Source organism: Haliotis asinina, chromosome 16 (assembly GCF_037392515.1).
Source record: "Haliotis asinina isolate JCU_RB_2024 chromosome 16, JCU_Hal_asi_v2, whole genome shotgun sequence".
Lineage (NCBI taxonomy): Eukaryota > Metazoa > Mollusca > Gastropoda > Lepetellida > Haliotidae > Haliotis > Haliotis asinina.
In genome coordinates this window covers 32143324-32163095 of record NC_090295.1, presented here as the reverse complement: position 1 = coordinate 32163095, position 19772 = coordinate 32143324, and the positions used below count along the sequence as shown (strand labels likewise).

Here is a 19772-nt window from a genome sequence, read left to right as displayed (position 1 = left end):
ATTCAAATCCCACCCGTTGTTGCACGTTCATGATGTTCGTAATCATCGGCACGACTTCGATGTTCAGATGTAAACAATCTCCAGGGGCATGACTTGTGACACTCTTCTGCAGTGACAATCTTTTCCTAAAAACATAAGCTATTGTCCCGACAACACCTCATACCTAAACGCTTTCAACACGGGTGGTCAAAGATGGATAAGTATGAAAATGTAATAGTAGGAACTAAAAACAAATCTCACCGAGACGGGTGCTTCTTCCAACGACGCCATGTTTTGCTGCGTGAGTTTCCGTTCGCGACTGAAAAATCTCCAAAGATGGCCGATCGTGTTTCCAGTATTACCGACATTGCTTCCGATAGGGCCGATGTGTTTCTGTTATTACCGCTAAATTACCGATATCGCTGCAATTGTTTCGCGAGTGGGCTGCGTTTGTTTACATTTGAGATGCAATTCCTTCAAATTTGCTGTAATTCCTTCAATTACTTAGGGGGGCCTGTGGATAATGACTTCTTTTAGTGTATATGATTTTGTTTGACAACAGTATATGAATCCATACTGAAACAATACATCAAGTACACAAAAAGAAGTTGTTATCCATAAAGAATCTTTCTTTCTTGTGACTGGCTATACTTCTAAAATGCCCATCAAACAGATCATCTTTCTGTACACACAATGAACCCTCAGCATATCAGCAAATGAAACAGCCAATCGGAAGCCGTCGTTACACTTGAGTGCACATCCACCCGCTATGACTGGGTTCAGTTCCCCGAGGGCTTCATTTCGGGGGAAGTAAGGCCAAGTACAAAATATTGCACTTTTGAATCGCGATTGTATGCTTATAATTTTATTTATTTGGTTTTTTTTAAAGCAGCAATGCATATTATATGTCATGAATAAGTGATAAATGTGTTTCAATTATGTTTGATTTTTTGGTTGCATGTGACCTTTAAGCATCAGATAAAAGATAGGGAACAAATATATCCATTGATTGATGAAACTTAACATGCAGCCACCCACCTCGATGTTCACCCTCTTTCCGATGGGATCTTCCTTTGTTTTCTGCATCACGCTGATGGCGACGATCCCGACTGCGGCTGCGGACACGCTCACCATCTGTGCGGACAACCTTTTGTCTCTTTACATGATCTGGGGAAAAAGATCTTAAATCAGCTGAAGTAGTGTTATGAGGAATGAAATGTATCGCAGCAACATCACAATCACTGAGGAGTAGATTAGGTAGCTGACTGCTGTCTAGACAGTCAATTAACAAGTCCACTTGGCAATGAATACACCAATTAATTTCATGTCTGCTTTTTTGACTGTATTCTGTCTCCAAAAGAACAGAATTAACTCTTACATTGCACTAATGGATTTGGTGATCACTTGGCGCTATATCCAGGGAATTGGAACATTTGTTCTTTAAAAGCTTGGCGGTATATGGAGGTTGGTGTTATATCCAGGAAATTATATAGAGAGGAAATCTGTTCTGACAACTGATGGCAGTATAACCAGTTTGGTGGTATATCTAGGGGTGGTATATCCAGGTGTGACTGCAGTTTTCACAAACAATGAGAGCTGTCCAATACATCCCTGTTACTGAGACATTCTGACAGCCCCTGCACACAACCACACACCACTCAGTTCCCATTTGAGGGAATGTTGCTTTACATCACAGTCAGAAAACACCATCATATACTCAGTCAAAAAAGAAACTTCACATTCTTTCTTCAGGGCACTAACAAAGACCAAGGTATTGTAAGATGGTTAAATTGTTATTATTTCATTGCTGAGATGTATGTGATGTACTCGATACACTGACAGTGCCACAATCATTTCCATTAGGCTAAACCACCATTCCAAAACATGGGTACACAGAATGTCAAGTCACAAGAATACAAATTCGAAATTTCTCAGTTCAATATTGTGTATGGCCCCACGCATTCACCACTACCAAACACTGTCTCCTCATCAACTGTCTGATGCTTGTGAACACGTGGTTGGGGATTCTGCACCATTGCTCTCGCAAGGCAGCACCAAGTTCCTGTAAATTCTGAGGTTTGTTCCTAAGACCATGAAGCCTTCTCCCAAGTGCATCCCGAACATGCCCTACTGGATTAAGGTCAAGGGACCTTGATGGCCAGTCCACAACATTGATTCCTGCATTTTGAAGGAAATTTCAACATCGCTGTATGCAGTCGAGCATTATCATGCTGGAACTGTAAACCTGGGCCATGAGCCACCATCAAAGAACGAGTTCAGGAGTAAGCACCTGATCACAGTAAGCAGCAGCTCTGAGGTTTCCACGGATGACCAGAAGTCGGGAACGGTTGTCCCCACAGAATGCACCCCACACCATGCAAAGTCCGCCCCTGAATCTTTCGGCTTCCTGTGCACAATACTGGGCATCCCATTCATGACATGGTCTCCAGACTCTATGCCTGCCATCCGCGAATTTGAGGGTAAACTTGGATTCATCATTAAAGACAACTCGATTCCAGTCTCTTTGGGTCCACCGGCGGCGACAATGGGCCCACAGCAGATGTTGACATTGATGAAACGGTGTCAATATTGGCCCATGATAAGGAAGTTGAGAATGGAGACTGGCAGCTTGCTACCGATTTCGAATGGTCTGTGAGGACAGTCGACCTCTAAACAACTCAGCCCTGGTTCATGCAACTGGCAGAAATCTGTCAGGTAGGTGACGTAGGACGATTTGACGGTCTTCTGCTTGTGACGTCACACGTGGACGACCCAACCTTTCGCCATCAGAAGTGGTGCCAGTTTGTTGTACACAACCTCACAAGTCATACACAGTATGACAGCTGCATCCCATTGCTCTTGCAACGTCAATAACTGATCTTCCTGCTTGCAACACGCCAATGGCACTTTCATGTTGCACATTTGACAATCATGGCATTTAAAGTACCATTAGACCTGTGGTTTAAAAGTGTTTTTTCATTTCTCGAGGCCATTACAAACATGTGCAAATGAAGAAAGCTTTGATCATGAAGCGAAGATCACATGCAAAACAGGATTTGACACTAACAGCATTTGCACAACAAATGGATGAGTTTGATTGGGTTTTGCTAACGTTTTTCTAGAGTCGAAAGATAGGGATCCCATTTCGGATACATAGATGTATCATCAGAGAAAAATTATTCATTTTGTGAAGTTTTTTTTTGACTCATTATATATAGCAACATGACTGAGTGAGTTTTGTTCTATGCTACTTTCAGCAATATCAAGACAGCTGACACCAGAAATGGACTTAACAAAGTGGAGAATGAAACCAGCTTTAACCAACAGGCTATCTCATAGACTCCTACAGCAACAAGAAAGCCTGACATTTGTAAAACAATCATGTCTGGACCAGATGTCCAGTGACTGACAACTGTTAACAATGATCCTTCATGACTTCATCCTGGGGCAGTGGTAACTCCCATACATTAATGCTAAGCACCATGGCAGTTTAGTGTAACAACACACAGGTTGCTCAGTCTGACCACTACATGCATCTGCTCACCTCTTGTGAATGTGTTTGGGTCCATTACAAGAGAGAATCCATTGTGGGTAGAATCAACCTTACAAATATGTGAATCTATGCATCTGACCTGCCACACATTTTTCAGTCTTTTCCATCATGATGTCAAATTCAATAGTTTTCCATTAAATTTTCCCCCTGTTGTCATGGTACGTTTGTGATGATCTTACTCTCTGATCTTGACTGCTGGGCTTGTCTTCTCTCTTCCTCCTTCCTGCGAGCTCTCTCCCTCTCCTCTCGCATTCGTCTAGCTCTCTGCTTCTCTCGTTCAAGCTGTTCAAGTCTCTCTCTGTAAAAAAAGGAATGATCACTGTCAAGTGTTGTCTGCAATATATGTACAGTATTCATTGTGTAACAATGGTCTAAGCATAATAGGGACAGCAGTAAGGGACAATTATTTAGACATATACTAGCCTTAGACAGACAGGACTGGAGAGTACTGCAGGGTTTTGGTCCAAGGGTCCACTCAGCAATATTCCAGCTATGTGGTGTTGTCCATAAAATGTAATTTTCTGAATAAAATTGATATTTTATACTTATCCTGACTCATGCTATTGTGCTTATCTCATCCCTCTATGCGAATGATAGTGGAACACTTGAAATTCCCTTCTTGAAGCGAATATACAATCACACTGACCCATGAATAGTCTCCCTTTATCCCTTGGTGCCCTCATCAGTCACATGACTGGCCATGCTTGTCAGTCTCTCTGACTTTAATATCGACACTTGGAACTGCAGTGAGATCAAACATGTCATATGCATGGTAGTTCGGAGGGCCTGATGTCATGAGTCAAGATATGTATAACAGATCAATTGTGTTCAGAACATAACATCTTTTTCCTTATTTTGACGATTACGCTTACAGAATCTGACAGAATCGGTGGTGGGTCAGGCTGTGGTTGGATTCTCTGGCTGTCTTTACGTGTGTGCAGCATTTCCCCACAAGTGAAACTTCATCCACCTGATGAAGGGGCCAGGAATAGCCCAGAAACATGATGAAAACAATAAAGAAGAAGTTGACATCCATAACATTTTGTTGGATATCACAAGTGAACTGTAACTGCATTATGTCTGTCCTCTTCTTCCAATATGAATCTGTTAACTAGGGGGGTCCACAACATGTCAGATTTCTCTTCTTGTGAAGTGACTGCTGACATATCTTTGTGGAGATATAGATCTATTTGCATCCTGCTAGTGTCTAGTGCAACTTTATGTCAAGATTTTCCCATCAAGACAAGTTGTAACCCTTCTTCACGTACAAGTATTTTCTGTTATAAGTAAAGGGTCATAAGCACTCATGCTAGTCTGACCTAGATGAACACATGAACTCTCAACCATTTACTCCTCAGGGCACTGGTCTCTACAAGTCGAGTGATAAAGGGTGAGATGTTAGATATTTTAGTTCCTTCTTCCAAATAGATATCTATAGCAACTCTTTCTTCATGATGTCCTCTGTGACACTGATTCATGAACAAGAATCTCCTTTACAAGTACAGGGTCATAATCACTCATGCTAGCCTGTTGGAGGTGTGTGCATGGACTCTCAACCATCTTACTCCTCAGAGTGCCTTGGTCTCTACAAGTCACATGATAAAAGTGTGTGTGTAACTCAGCACCTTTGTGGAACCGTTACTTGTTGGGCTACAAGTTGCTCAAACTGGTGAATGCCTCAGACATCCTCCATGACTATGTCCCTGAGGTAAAGGTTGGCTAACACAGTATCTGATCTCCAAGAGCAGCCCTCAGTAATAGTTGTGAGCAAGCAATATCCGTGTAGAGCGAGTGTAGGCACTAGGGCTCTAACTTTGTGTGGATTTGAGGCGCTCAGTATATAGGCTCTCATCTATACTGAGATAGTTTTCCTTGATATTTCCGTAGGTGTCTCAGTAGATAAGGGGATGAATAGGCCTTTGAATTTTGTCTCCTTGTTTCCCATTAAGATATATTTTGAGAGTTCTGACAGGGCACAAAGATAACTTATGTGTACCTTCTGGCACAAGGACTGTAGATAATGCCCTGGTATGGTAATTCGTATTGTCTGTCCTGTTGTCCAAGCAGTTGATATTAGGAGATAAAATCCCATCTCAGTCCCAAATGTGTGATATCATGATGCCCAGAGCATGTATTTCTGATATCCGAGCTGCTGTTGCTAAGGCAAGCAGAAAAAGTGTTTTCTGTGTCAACAAGTAAAAGGATGTCCAGTCTCAGTTCTTGTATGTAATACAACATTTAGATCCCATGCTGGTGCCTTAAACTTTCACTGTGGTTCTCCAACAGTGCAGCACAGTTGACACTTTCACCAGCTTTATCTGTGTTTGCATGGCTATAACTGTACTGAGCTTTGCCAGGTAAGTTGTGGAACCTTTGAGTCCTCGGGTAAATCATAAATGACATTAAACAATTCGCCAGTTGAGGATGTGAGGCTTTCGATGCTGTAAAGCCTTTCCACTTGGCATATGTCTCAAACTGTAGCCATCTGTGATATAGTGTGCAAGTCGATCTGCATAGAACCAAGATTACAGCCTTTGCCACTCTCATGGAATATCCTCGTTTCTCTAAGCAAGCTTTTATACGATCCATATGTTTAGTTGGAATGATGACAAATGGTTTTCCTAGTTCTTAAATGAGTGCTGGAAACCATTCCCTCGCTGTCCAGTAAGACGCAGCCACAGCCAGTTGTAGCATCCTTGTTTGTTTGATTTTTCCAATTATTTTCGGTAGTAAAAATGCAGGCGGGAACACAAGCGGTCAGTCCTTCCCACGAGATGCTTAGGGCATCTGTTGTTCAAACAAAAGCAAATACAAATGTTGCTATCTGTTGAACCTTGTCACAAATAGGTACGTTTGCGGTGATCCGAATGTTTGCCCAGCCAGCCGAAATGCTTCCCAGTGTAACTTTCATTCTTCTGGAGATGGTTGTAGGGGAAACAATAGAATGTCTGCCATGATATTCTTTGCTCCTGGAATGTCGCATCCCTTTCAGTTGAAAAGTCAGCTGTACAGCAGTGTGTGATCTTGTTCATTCTTGTTTCTCTATGTAGAATGCTACTGTGGAGTTGTCTGTATGAACCATCAGTAGTTTATTCCTCAATACACTCGATCATTGCGGTACTGCATTGATTACAGCTTTCAGCAGTGATTGATGTGAAGAAGGCGTTCCTGGCCTGTCCATTTCCCTGCTGCAACAGTGTTGTTTGGGTGAGCTCACCATCCTTCTAGTGGTGCATCTACATATAGATTAGTGTTGCCGTCCTGCACAAACATTCAACCTGTGAGTCCACCGTAACAGGTATAGTTTGAATGTGTCCAGTAGGGCTATCCAATTCAAAGAGTCTTCCCCTTTGGGTCATAGCTTGAGCTGAGGCGCATGGACCAGGAAGACATAGCCACTGTTATAGAGACCATGGACAGAGCAGTGCTTGAGGTATCATGGCTTGACCCCTACTTTGACTTTGTTAATAATCTTCTGGTAGTGTGGTATCGTTCTGTGTACGCCATGCTCATTGCTGCAGGGACTTCTAAGCAGCTGAACATTAATGAAGACAGTCATATAGGTGAGGCAATACAAACAGGTACACGCTTCATGCCATGAAGATTCCTCTAATACTACGTTTCCAAATGCCAACACTGTTGAGGGCAGACTGTCATCAGCATGAAGTCTTTCCACATTGGAAGGGTTGTTTACATCTGCGGACGATTACTGTCACACATGATGTGACATATATTCTGTGCAGGTCCATTGTCCCACGTGACACATTAGATTCCATTATGTGACATCACCGATGTTGCAGCCAAATAATCCTGAGATCCTGTGCAGACAATGATTTCCTGGGCAGCACTCGGTCTTGTTCATAACTGCGCTGTTTGGTTTGTCTTGGAGTTTCACGGGTGGGCATGTGTATAGGTAACTCTACTTCTGTGGAGTAGAAGCGTGCAAAACCTTTCGGCGCTTAATACTGATGTAAGTAGACTGTGCTTCTGGCAGTTGTGTCCGAGTTCTTCGATTTATGAATCTTGACTGAAGATAATGCAGTCGTCATCTTATACCGATGTTATGAAGAAATTCTCATGCTTCCTTAACACTGGTATTGTTTGACTGTAGAAACCTGGTTCAATGAAGCATTGCACAGTAATCTTGTAAAATCCACAAAGGTTACTGCATTGTGTAAGGTTGACATCATCTTCAGGTGACTTCGTCATGATCATGAATTTCTCACCAGATGCTCGGAGATGCAGTGCTGATTCGTCTTCAAAGTAAGTAGATAAGACCAACTCATCTTCTCTTTGGTAGTGGGGTTCTTCCACTTTATAATTAGCTGATATGGTGAATAGGGAATCTGCTGGCAATAAACGGCGGCTTTATTAGAGTCCTTTGGTGGAGATACCTCCTGACATGGATGTAGATCCGAGTCACACAGCTATGACGACCCATATCTCAATCTGTAGTGTGTTGGCAAAAGCATGCGGCAGACCCTTCCTGCTGAAATGCAGCAGGTGCATGAATGATCGTTCACGGAATGCTCTTGATTCATCAACGTTAGCAGATTCATCCATACTTCTTTGTAAAGACACAAATGATGTTGAAGATCTTCTCGAATAAGAGTGTTCGCTTTGTTCCCTTCCTCTGTTCATGAGAGTCCCAGCAAGTATGTGGCGAATCCTTTCTGTTGGAGCACTAAAGGGGCGTAGGTGCACTCTTTAAATCAATGATCGGAAAATCTTCCAAACACTTTCTTGCAACGAATGGTGAAGATCTTCTCAAACCAGCACATTTGTACATGGCACTATCTACATTCGTGAGAGTCCTGGTGAAATATGCAGTGACTCCCTCCTGGAGCATTCCTTCCTGTGACAGTGTTCGCACATGCACATGTACATGCGATAGCAATGATGATACATGTGTGTCAATCCTTCCTGGAATGTGAGTGCATTCCCCCTGCAGATCCTGAGCGTAGGGCTACAGTCATCGGGTGAAGATTCTTTTCCTCTGAAAAACGGCGCTCCATGATATTGATCATCTGCTCCATGACCTGTTCTGTGTAGCATGCTGCAGCTGCAACTAGGCAAATGATATATCCAAGTTGTTGAGGTTACCAACTGAAGATCCTATGCTCTCTATGCCCTATGCCTAACCTAAGTGTGCTTTCCGCCATACTGGATAGTGTTTACAAAATCTCGTTTCGCAAAGGCCGGAATTACTGAATTATCGATACATGTTAACATGATATTACATCTGGTCTTTGCCACCAATACCAACAGTCTTGACAAAATGAAACAAAACATACTGGGGTGAAAACAAAGACTATGCTCGTTTGAAATGTAAACAAACAAAAATTCCAATTTTATAGTGTGTAGCACTTTATAAAAAAAATTCCGACATCCGACCTACTCTTCATTGCTTTGAATGGCTCAATACCTGTGTGCATGGAAAGAGTATCGTAGCAGGAAAGAGGAAATTAAAAGCAGATAGAATTAAAAGATTTGATACTTCGTACGTAATTGTCTAAATTTCCGTGCAGTGTGACACCATAACAGAAGCAAAATCACGCAATACAACAGTAATTATCGGCATATCTGGCATCTACTCGTACAATGAAAATGATGAAAACATACAACAAAACACAGATAGTCAGAGTCAGTCTCATTACTTACACATCATATTCATGCTTAAACGATCTCTGAATCGAGTGAAGAGTCCTCACAAATTCCTGAGTACCCTTGTCAGCGAAGCTGCCATTTTGTAAGAAATCAGTCATCGCTTGTGATGTCATACATCAACATTGTTGTACATATTAGGCCATTTCCTTGAGGTGAAGGTCGGATGGACAAGAGTAAACAAAAAGGTTTCCGATAACACTTTCAGTACTATGATGTATATTTTGCGTATGGTCCAGATATTTTTTCATGAAACTTTTTTCTTTGAAAGTTTTTGACTGATTGAATAAAAGTTACGAAAGACGTTGACATATTGAGAGTAGCAGACCATATTTAAACCTTTACACAAGTGTTAGTAGATCAAACGTAGTCATAATGGCAATATGTACTTTAGTTCCTCTGATGTACCTCGGGACTAATATTGCAGTTTTATGTGAACAGGTTAATGGACAGCGATTACTTCAAACCTTATACGCAAACTGATAATATTAATGGAAACCATTTATACATTTTACCTTGAAATTTTCAAAGGAATTTAGTGAGAGAATTCAATTATTATGACAAGATAACCTGTACCTTCAATTTAAAACATGACATTTGCATTGTTACTGAAACTTTTTCTATTTTGAAATACTTTGGGAATAAAAAACAAGACAAGCAGGTGCCTTTTTGGTCTCTCTGTTGCTATGCAGCAAAGTACATCTTAAACGATGTGCGATATGGACTTAAGGACCCTGTGGTACGACATGGATACGTCTTTGTGAAAAGGTCGTAAAGGAGGTCAGAAGAAGGTCGTAAACAAGGGCTATGACCTCCTAAATCTACGAGGCTTTTGTGAAACGCAGCCCAGATGTCTGCATTGTTAGAAGGCCATCCAGTGAGTGATGCACTGATCTGGTGACAGTTGCTGAAGGTATTGCAGATGTACGCTGAGAAGACTTACTGATGACCAGAACATTGGGAAGAAATAGAGGAGGCTCATCAAACATGTTGACTTAGTCCAGAGGTACAATTTCCTTGTTGAAGGACCTCAACGTTTATCTGAGTGCAACTTCAGTTACGACCTGGAAGTTGAGGACTTTGTTCTCGTCAGCATAGATGACTTCGGCTAAATCCAATAACGACCTCTTGTGGGACTTAGGCGTTACCTCTGCTCTTTCCAGGCTCTGTGTCCAGGTAATGCTCAGTGATTCAATAGAAACATGAGTATCAACAGCTGTAGTTAACAAACACTATCAGCCGATTAACCAGACATATTCTGAGGATGCCTTCTAATTCTGTTCCATGCACATCCATGAACAGCAAATAAACCGTAGCATAAGATGGACAAAACAAAAGTGGATCAGCCGCAAACAACTGGTACCTATAACGGAATTATGAATTAAATAAAATTTCAAGTGATGAAAAACAAGTCCAACAACGTGAAACTTACGTAAATTTATAAAACTTTTTAAGACATAACAATAATAAATACAGACCAAAAGCCGAAAATTGCTGAATTTAAATTTAGGACAGAAATATAAAAGGGTATCTATGCACAGGGAGCCTCAGAGTCAAACTGTTTTGCAGGGTGATGGAGTGACAAGCATTGCCAGTCATGTGACAGATGTGGATGCCAATTGGTACGAAGAGGCTACTCGTGGTTGAGTGTTGTTATACATCCGCTTCAAGAATGAAACTTCAAGGGATTTCAAGTGTTCCACTATCATTTGCACAGAGAGAGGAGATATGCATAATAGCATCAGTCAGGACAAGGAAAAATTAATTAAGTCTGGGCCAGTCTATCCAGTGACTAATGATAATCTATGCAGTGGGGATACAATGACAAGTGTCAACAAAGTCACCGAGTCTGGTCACATGTTAAATGCCTCTTGCAACAAGCATGGGTTTCTGAAGACCAGTTTTAAACTGGATCATCCCTGCTACATCTTATTTTACATCATATGGAGCTGAGACAACAGACAAAAATCATTTACCTTTCATCTTGAGATTCTTGTCTCTTCCTCATTTCACGAGCCTCACGCGATTCCATTTTAATTCGCCTCTCTTTTTCTTTTTCCTTTCTTTCTCTGTCTGCCTCTCTTGCCTTCTGTCGTTCTCGCTCCACTTCCCGTTCCCTCTGCCACTCTCTGTCCATCTCCTTCTGTTCCCGGTGTCGGTCTCGCATCTGAACCAATCTGTGACGGTCTTGTTCTTGCTGCCGGCCTTGGTGACCTCCTTACAATATAATTGGTGGGTGTTATGAACATTTGTTTGTTGTTTAATGCAGCACACAGCAATATTCCAGTTACTTCATGGCAGTCTGTAAATAACTGAATCTGGGCCAGACCACATGATTTTGCATCATGTTGATGAAGATCAATTCTGATCCGGATGTTGCTATGTCATTTATGGACATATTATACCTTTACACCTATTGTTCAAACTTTAGATTTTCAAGTTATATCTTGACACAGCATCACAAGTCAGCCGAACCATTTTCTAACCATTCGAAAATTCACAAAAGCTCTTCAAACAAAGGAGATACAGTTCTGCCTCACAATAACACCCTTGTAATACCATAGTCTCAATTAAATCTCAGGCTGCACAATGGATCCGGTAAAACAAGTTTCCCATCGATCCCATGTTATCACATCATCATAAATAGCATATCAACAAATCTGCTGTTTTGCCCAAGCTAATCATACTGTAGGGATAAACACGCAAACTTCAGATTGCTTCATCTCCATGAAGATGTCTGATGAGGTTCTTGTGAAGAATCATTCAGTACTGATGGTAATGTAAGGAACTCAGGAACAAACAGAAAGTAGACAGACATGTGACAGAAACAGGGTGTTCACCAGCTACATTTAAGTCTTGTTAATTCGACATAAATGAGGCTAAGTTCCATTTATTCAAATTGTTACCAAAAAGAGCGTCGGATAAAGCTGATTGTAGGATAAACGTAGGTTGGATCAATGAGACCTGAATTTATATTCTTCATTGGTTAGTTGCAAGGTTAGTTTTTTCAGTGTGTAATTTTCTGAATAAAATTGATATTTTATACTTATCCTGACTCATGCTTATTATGCTTATCTCGTCCTTTTATTCAAAGATAATGGAACATTTGAAAACTCTTGAAGTTCCCTTCTTTTGACGTGGACGTACAATACGCTCACCAACATGAAGCCTCCCATTTCCTGCCACTTCAGTCAGATGACCAGCCCTGTTTGTCAATCTCTCCATAATTCCACAAGCCCGACATGAGAATTAATGGGAATTCAGACTGCCTGAGAAAGGCAGTTGGAGGAGGCTTGACATCATGAGTCAGGATAAGTATAAAATATCAGTTTTATTCAGAAAATTATATATTTTTTCTTATCCTGATTCATGCTTATTATGCCTACAGAATCCAATGGAAACAGCAGTGGGTCATACCACTCTGGATTCTGACCTCTACCATATATGTATGTCCAGTACCCATTCGTTAATGTTCTTCCAATATCTGTGAGATGGTGGGATCACATCCAGTCAAACTTGTCTGAAGCATTTGTTGACTGGAATGTGATGATATGTACATTAGCTAGTGTCCAGCTAGTGTCTAATGCAACTGTATGTCAAGATTTCCAATCAAGACCAGTCGCTAACCTTCTTCATGTACAAGCATCTTCAGTATGAGTACAGGGTCATAATCACTCATGCCAGTATTTTCGAGAAGTGTGCATGGACTCTCAACCATTCTACTCCTCAGAGCATCATGGTCTCAACAAGTCATGTGATAAAAAGTGAGATTTTCAGGGGTTCAAAAATATGTTGAAAAGCCACTTGCAACAGGGCAAGTGACTTCAAGAAAGTAACTTGATTTTATGACACCATGCTTGATATTAATGTTTACTGACTATTTGTCGAAGACTGATAATTAAATGTAATAGCTTCATTATGAGAAGACATGAAATGAAATCCAGCATTATTTGCAGTTTGAAGCTATGAGTGGAAATTATCTAGTAGTCCACGGACAAGTATGATACCATTATTTGATTGCCCGAAATGAAAACTGACTTGTCATAGGCATACAAGTACAAGTAACTCCTCTACAAGTATAGGGTCATCATCACTCACAATACAAAAGGGGGTGAGTGAAACCCAGCGCCTTGGTGGAACCAGTAGTGTTTGAGGTACAATAAGTGCCCCAAACTGGTGAATATCAGTGACGTCCTTAGTGGTGATGTCATGTAGGCAAACACTGTGGATGATGTCCAAAAGCAGCCCTCCATTATCATTGGGCATAATGATAAATCCTGTGTATCAAGTGGCCCAAGGACTGTCAATAATTCTGCGATGCGGTTTTGTCATACCGGTTGTCCAGGCAGTCGATTTTTGGCAGTAAATCCCACTGCAGCAAATGGTGCGCAATCTCATGATGATCGGCATCAAATCGTGTACAAATGAAGTCCAGGGCATGTATTTCTGCCATCCGTGTTGCCGTTGTTAGGGCAAGTACTGAGTGCCGCCAACAGGTCGATACTGTAGAACCTTTATGCCGTAGGTGACATAAGTAGTCCGCTACTTGAGGAAGTGTGGCTTCCGATGCAGTGAAGCCCTTCCGCTTGGTGTATGTCTCAAAACGCATCCATATATCATTGTATTAGTTAAGCTAAGGTGACTGTCTTCGCTGCTCTGGTGGAAATTCCTCAATGTTTCAAGCTGGCTTTGATATGATCCATACGTGTAGTTGGAATGTTGTCTGATTGCCGGGTGCTTGTTTGGTGTGTGGATGGATGAGTAGGTTCTTCCACTCTGGGAGACACTGCGATGGTTGTCCTAGTTCCTCAATGAATACTGGGAACCATTTGCTCACTGCCCAGTAGGTGTGACCAAAGTCAGTTGGAAAATCATCGTCTATTTTGTCTTTCCGATGACTTTCAGAAATAAGACTGGAGGCAGGGAGGTGTAAATGTTCCTTCCTTCCCTTGAGATGACGAGAGCAACTTTTGTCCATGCAAACGGATCCAGCACTGGAAATACAAATGTTGGCATCTGTTGAACCTGGTGGCAAATAGGTCTATTTGCGGTGATCTGAATGTCTGACTGATGAATCAAAATGACTCCTGATGTTTCCACTTTGTTGGTGATGGTTGTAAAGAACATGATATAGTGTCTGCCATAACGTTGCATGCACCTTGGATGTGGCATGCCTTTATGTAGAGATTCAAGTCATCAACGATGTCAGCATGTGAGATCATGCTGAACCTTGCTTGTTTATGTAGAACACTACTGTGGTGTTGTAGGTGTCCACCATCAGCAGCTTGTTTCTCAATGTTGTTGACTAGTGTCATACTGCATTGATTACAATTTTCATCTCCAGGTGGTTCATATGCAGGGTGCTGTTCGTTGCTCGCCAAAATTATTGCAGCAACCTTGTTGTCCCCAACCTTGTAACGACACATTTACATACAGATGACTGTTGCAGTTCAGCTCTGTCAAATAATTCCCTTTGTAAACATTGTAATGGACATAGTTGCAGTCTTCCCCTCCAGGTCAAATGCTTCGCTGAGGTGAACAGACCGAGAAGACACTGCTACTGTCGTTGTGTATCATCTCAGGCTGTAGATTCACAGCAGTATCCAATGTGTTCAGTGTGTAGACGTTGTTGATGTCTGCGTTGAAAGTAGACTCTCTGAGGGCTGGAGCGTCGTTGTAGATGTAGTAGATGCAGGTCTAATAGATGCTGCATGCGCTGCTCTGATTCCCTGAAGCTCTGTACCACTGGTAGTAGGCATTATGATTCATCGCAAGTGTTTCGTTCGTCAGGAGGGACGATATCATCACTGAAGGAGTTCGAAGAAGAACTGGTCTGTTGTTTCAGTGATAATCTAGTTGGGGGACTAGATTGCTTCAACTTTACTGGTTGTTCGTTGAGATGACATTGATTCTGACGACGACCTCATCTGGGATTAGGACCTAGTCTCCACGCTATCCCGATGGCACCCCCGGGATACGTCTGGTGATTCACTACAAACTTGAATACCAGCAGTACTTAGCACATGACTACCAGACGTAATAAGAATCGAATTGCCAGACGACTTGACAGAGCCTATGTAAAATTTATTTTTAGCACATATTTGAATAGTAAACAAACAAAATCCCTACCAAGTTCACAGTGAACACAGGAAGAACAAAAAACCATGCAAGTAGGACATAATAATACGGATGAGCCGCAGACAGCCATAACCTACACCAGGAGCACGACTTCATCAGTGAAAATGTAATCTCACATGATGAAATATATGTTCAACAACATAAAAAATCTATAAATCTATCACCAATTTCATATTGTAATGATAATTATTACAGACCAAACCCATGCAAAGCTAAACTTTGTGCAAAGAACCGATAAAGAAAAGGATGTTGAATGCCATATAGGGACTCAAGTTGACTCCAACCGTCTCCTCAGGCGATGGAGGAGAGAGTGAGAAACAGGATTGGTCATGTGACCAGTATGGTGAGAAACGGGGAGGCTTCCTGTGGGTACTTACCACTGCTTCAAACGAAGGGAACTTCCAAGGGATTTCAAGTGTTCCACTATCTTTGCATATAGGGACAAGATAAGCATAACAGGCATGAGTCAGGATAAGGAAAATTTATCAATTTTTTTTAGATATATTCCACTTTAGTTGCATAATATTGTTTGATGACTGTAAAGGTGAACACTTACTTTCTCGGTCTCTGTATTCTCTCTCTCGGTCTCTTCTGTCCCTCTCTCGTCGCCTCTCCTCTTTATGTTTATGTTTGCGGGATTTCTCTTTGCGACCTGCATGGGTTTGAGGAGGTTTTATGTCCAGGCCATCCCCGTCTTCTCCCCCACTTCTGTAACCATGGCAATCAGACATGAAATCAACATATCCACACCATCTGATGTGAACATGGTGCGGGTGAGCCACTGTTATATTTAACTACAAGGAACAAGAAGGCAAGAACACTCATGTTCATCCCGCATTTAAGTGCCTGTCGGGAACTATACCTCTTTCAATAACGACGCAAGTTTGATATTACATGCTGTGCAATACAGTTTGGTTTCATACCACGTCTCTACATTAGAATGTGGCATGTAAACTTAATGTTGGGTGAAAACTTAACTTTTAGATTTCATGCCACTTGGGATTTAAATCCATCATCTCCAGATATTCTGATACCCAAATTGATTCAGTCACACAAAGTTTCAAAGTTATGTAACTAGTTACTGGGAAAGTATGGTGACTCAGACTACTGGGTCATCCATTGCAATCAAGAATCATACTTCCTGAGACTGAAAACACAGTAACTAGAGATGTAACAACATACATAAATTTCATGAATCGTTACATATCACAATACCCATATCACAATTTGATATGTATCATGATACCTATTTACGCCTGCATTAATGAGTAAATTTAGTCAAAGAACATGATACACTTGCAAAATATAAACAAACCATTAATATATTTAAACCAATACTTTCAAAACTAAATCAATACAGTTTTGAATGTATCAATAACTGTAGCATCTAAGAAAAAGTATGAGTGCATCTATGTATCACGGCATCTTTAACAGTAACCATAGTAACCATTCAAGCTCAAGATATGCTGAATACTGTGTGTAACTTCCCAGTGTAGCCTTTTCAGTCTTCTTACACATGCCTTTACTGAAGTGGTCCTATCATCTGTGTATTCACTGAATAATCACATAGAAAATGCAATTTCTGCAATTTCTAATTAAAACCCTAAACAACAGAGAAAACCTACAGGCAGTAGGGATATTTTTTTTAAATCACCAGTCAAAGCAAATGCCCAAATGAGATCCCACATTAACTCTTTCTGTTTATATCAACTAAAAATAAGTTCAGTGACTTTAAGTATCATTCTGATTTCAGAAGTATTTTATATATATCAGGGGCAGGGAAAACTGATTTTTATTTTTTCTTATTTCTGAAAAAATGCAACCATCAAATCTGTAAAACGTGCCATAAAATTGGTCTGGCCTAACCAATATGCTTTGATGGCTGCCCGTTAGTAATGATCCAATGAACCAATCATCAATGGTGAGATTTCAACAAAGTCCCAAGTCATATTGAAATAGAAAAGTCACTGTTTAACATGACCACTACATGCGCACTACTTAACATGACCCAAAGACCCGACACAAAAGAGTATAAATATATTTTAATACTCTAAGAAATACCAGTATGTAATGTGCATGGTGTTGTCAGGCAAAACTCAATGTGAAAGGGTTGAAAAAAAGAAAGGTAAGAAAACAGAAAAGGTGCATTTAGTGGAAATTTATCATTTCAAAAAGAGAAAAACTGGAAAATGATTCAGATGTGTAATGGTATGGAAAATGGTAAACACGGTAAAGAAATTTAGATTTTGGAGGACGTAACTACCTGTCTTTGTCCGAGAAGTCTTGATCATCTGGGTCATCGATTACTATTGCCTCCTGGGATTGTGGGGAAAGAGACAGCTGACGTTCATTGTCTGAGGCTCGGTGGTGATCAGGACTCGGTTCCAGCTCACCCTGCTCGTATGAGCTGTCGGCATCATCAGACATCTGTCAACACAAAGTAAGTACCATAGTACAAGTGCAGTATCAGTCTAAGTAAACTTATCCTCAGTACTTTTCGTTACACTCCACCACTGAGTCTAACAAAACCTTATGGGAGGTCGCATCAGGTAACCTTTGAGATTGACCGATCAGAACACAGCTTACCAAATCGCGAAAGTGCACATTCACACATACCTTTTGAACTTTTTATCTCGAAAAGGTTCGTACCCGAATGATTCCGAATGCTAATGAGCGTACCCTTGCTTCCGGGTGATGCAAACAGCGTATGTACAACCATGACAACGGTGAGTAAACAGTCTCTGAAAATGGTGTTTTTGGCAATATTCAAAGATGTTATCTTGCGGAAATATTAGCTAATGGTAACCATGTCAACAGAAACCCCAAAGCATATATACTGCAGGCCAAATAACTGTGTTATATGCAGAATTTTGTTTGTGGGGAGATCTGTGTGATTAGCCTGGATATTTTGAAAGTCCCTCCGATCCCTAAATAGCAGTCGTGGTCCGATTGGTTACATCTATTTAACCGTCTCGCCTTTGATTGGACAGTGATTAGTCGCTCAAAGGTTACCTGACGCGACCTTCTACTAGGTTTTGTTTGACTTAGTAGACTGAGTGCAGTATGTCACTTTAGCCATGAGATGGAAGATTCTACCACCTCAAGGTAGGCTTCCTGTTTCTGGTCCTTTCTGGTCTGAGATACAACTCCATCCTGACTTACACTCTGTGGCTGGCAATATGAGCTTTAATCATTTTTAATGAGAAGTGAAATGAAATCTTAGCATGTTCACCAGGAAACGTGAGCTGCATCCTATATTTCAAATTATATTAGTACAACAGAACTGTAATTCACACATGCATAACAACTGGAAAATGCTTCAATTAGTGCTTCTCGGAGGGAATACCATGAATCTGGACACAACTAGTACACTTTGAATTGAAGTGTCATGTTTACTCTGTACTGGCTAGCAAACAATTATAGTCACATACCAGTTGTCGCCATCAGTATCACATGTGCACAGCTCCAGGCAATTACAATTCCAGTATATTTTTCCCCACAGTATTTGACAACAATAAAGGATAGTAAAAGAAAATTCTTCCCGGTAAGATACATAAGAGAAAATGAAAACTAAAACTATACCCTATAAACATAGTAATGTTATAAACATAGTACAGTGGTAATGTCCTGAGACCTACATGATCACAAGTTCAAGTTCACAAGTCATTAATTGGTTCACACACTATGAATCTTCTGTAAAAGAAACACTCCCAAGTCAAATAGTACCCATCGTCACACAATCAACCATTCGACCATGTAGTGCTAGCCAGTGCAGTGAGAGCCAAAGATGCCAAACTAGGATAATTAGCACTACATTTGTAACTACACCCTTGCCAAGGAGATGTGTAATTTTACTTAAAACATTCCGTGGTATTTGACACAATAATTTTATGTTATATAAAATCCAACATGTTCATTTCTGATTCATCATGTGCTCATCACTACGAATACGATGAGGGGAACCGTCTGCAATCCTAAATTAAACATCTGTGTGACTGGTCATACAATATACGCAGACAACTTACCTTCTTTTGTATGTTTTGAGCAAACTGTCTCAAAAGAGAGTCATTAAAAGGTAGACGTTCGAAGACGTTTTTGTTTTCGACGTGAACCGGAAACGGAAATATTGCTAAGGGACATAACTCACAAAGATGTAAAAATGCTAGAAGCACTCGTACAATCTCATTAATTATCCACACAATCCTCGTTGACTGCTCATGAAATTGCTGAAAAATATCGAAAGAGTAAAATATTTAAATGAATGATTTACGCACACAAATAAACGAGAAAATTAGGGGATCCTTGGAAATAGCGTAATATTTCAAACTTGTAAGAGTTAGAAGTCTTTAAATAGTTGTGTGATAATAATTAACGAACTGGCAATACGACGGGCGGAAGTGGGTGAGCGAGTTAGTTTAGGTTTATGCCGCACTCAGCA

The 19772-nt window shown here is 40.8% G+C and overlaps 1 protein-coding gene across 2 annotated transcripts in view; it reads right to left on the bottom strand.

Annotated features, from left to right (window-relative positions):
* Positions 1-19441, bottom strand: part of LOC137268041 (cyclin-dependent kinase 11B-like) — a 46564-nt gene extending 27123 nt beyond the window's left edge. Inside the window, exons 1-6 of one of the 2 annotated variants that reach the window (XM_067802543.1) lie at positions 19360-19441; positions 17598-17761; positions 15891-16042; positions 11173-11413; positions 3712-3830; positions 1018-1146 (exon numbers count right to left, since the gene is read on the bottom strand). In XM_067802543.1, coding sequence (XP_067658644.1) covers positions 1018-1146; positions 3712-3830; positions 11173-11413; positions 15891-16042; positions 17598-17761 — 805 coding nt within the window. In that variant the 5' untranslated portion in view covers positions 19360-19441. Of the gene's footprint in view, positions 1-1017; positions 1147-3711; positions 3831-11172; positions 11414-15890; positions 16043-17597; positions 17762-19355 lie in introns of both variants that reach the window. The other variant, XM_067802542.1, reaches the window with a different exon arrangement.
* Positions 19442-19772: the final 331 nt, after the last annotated feature.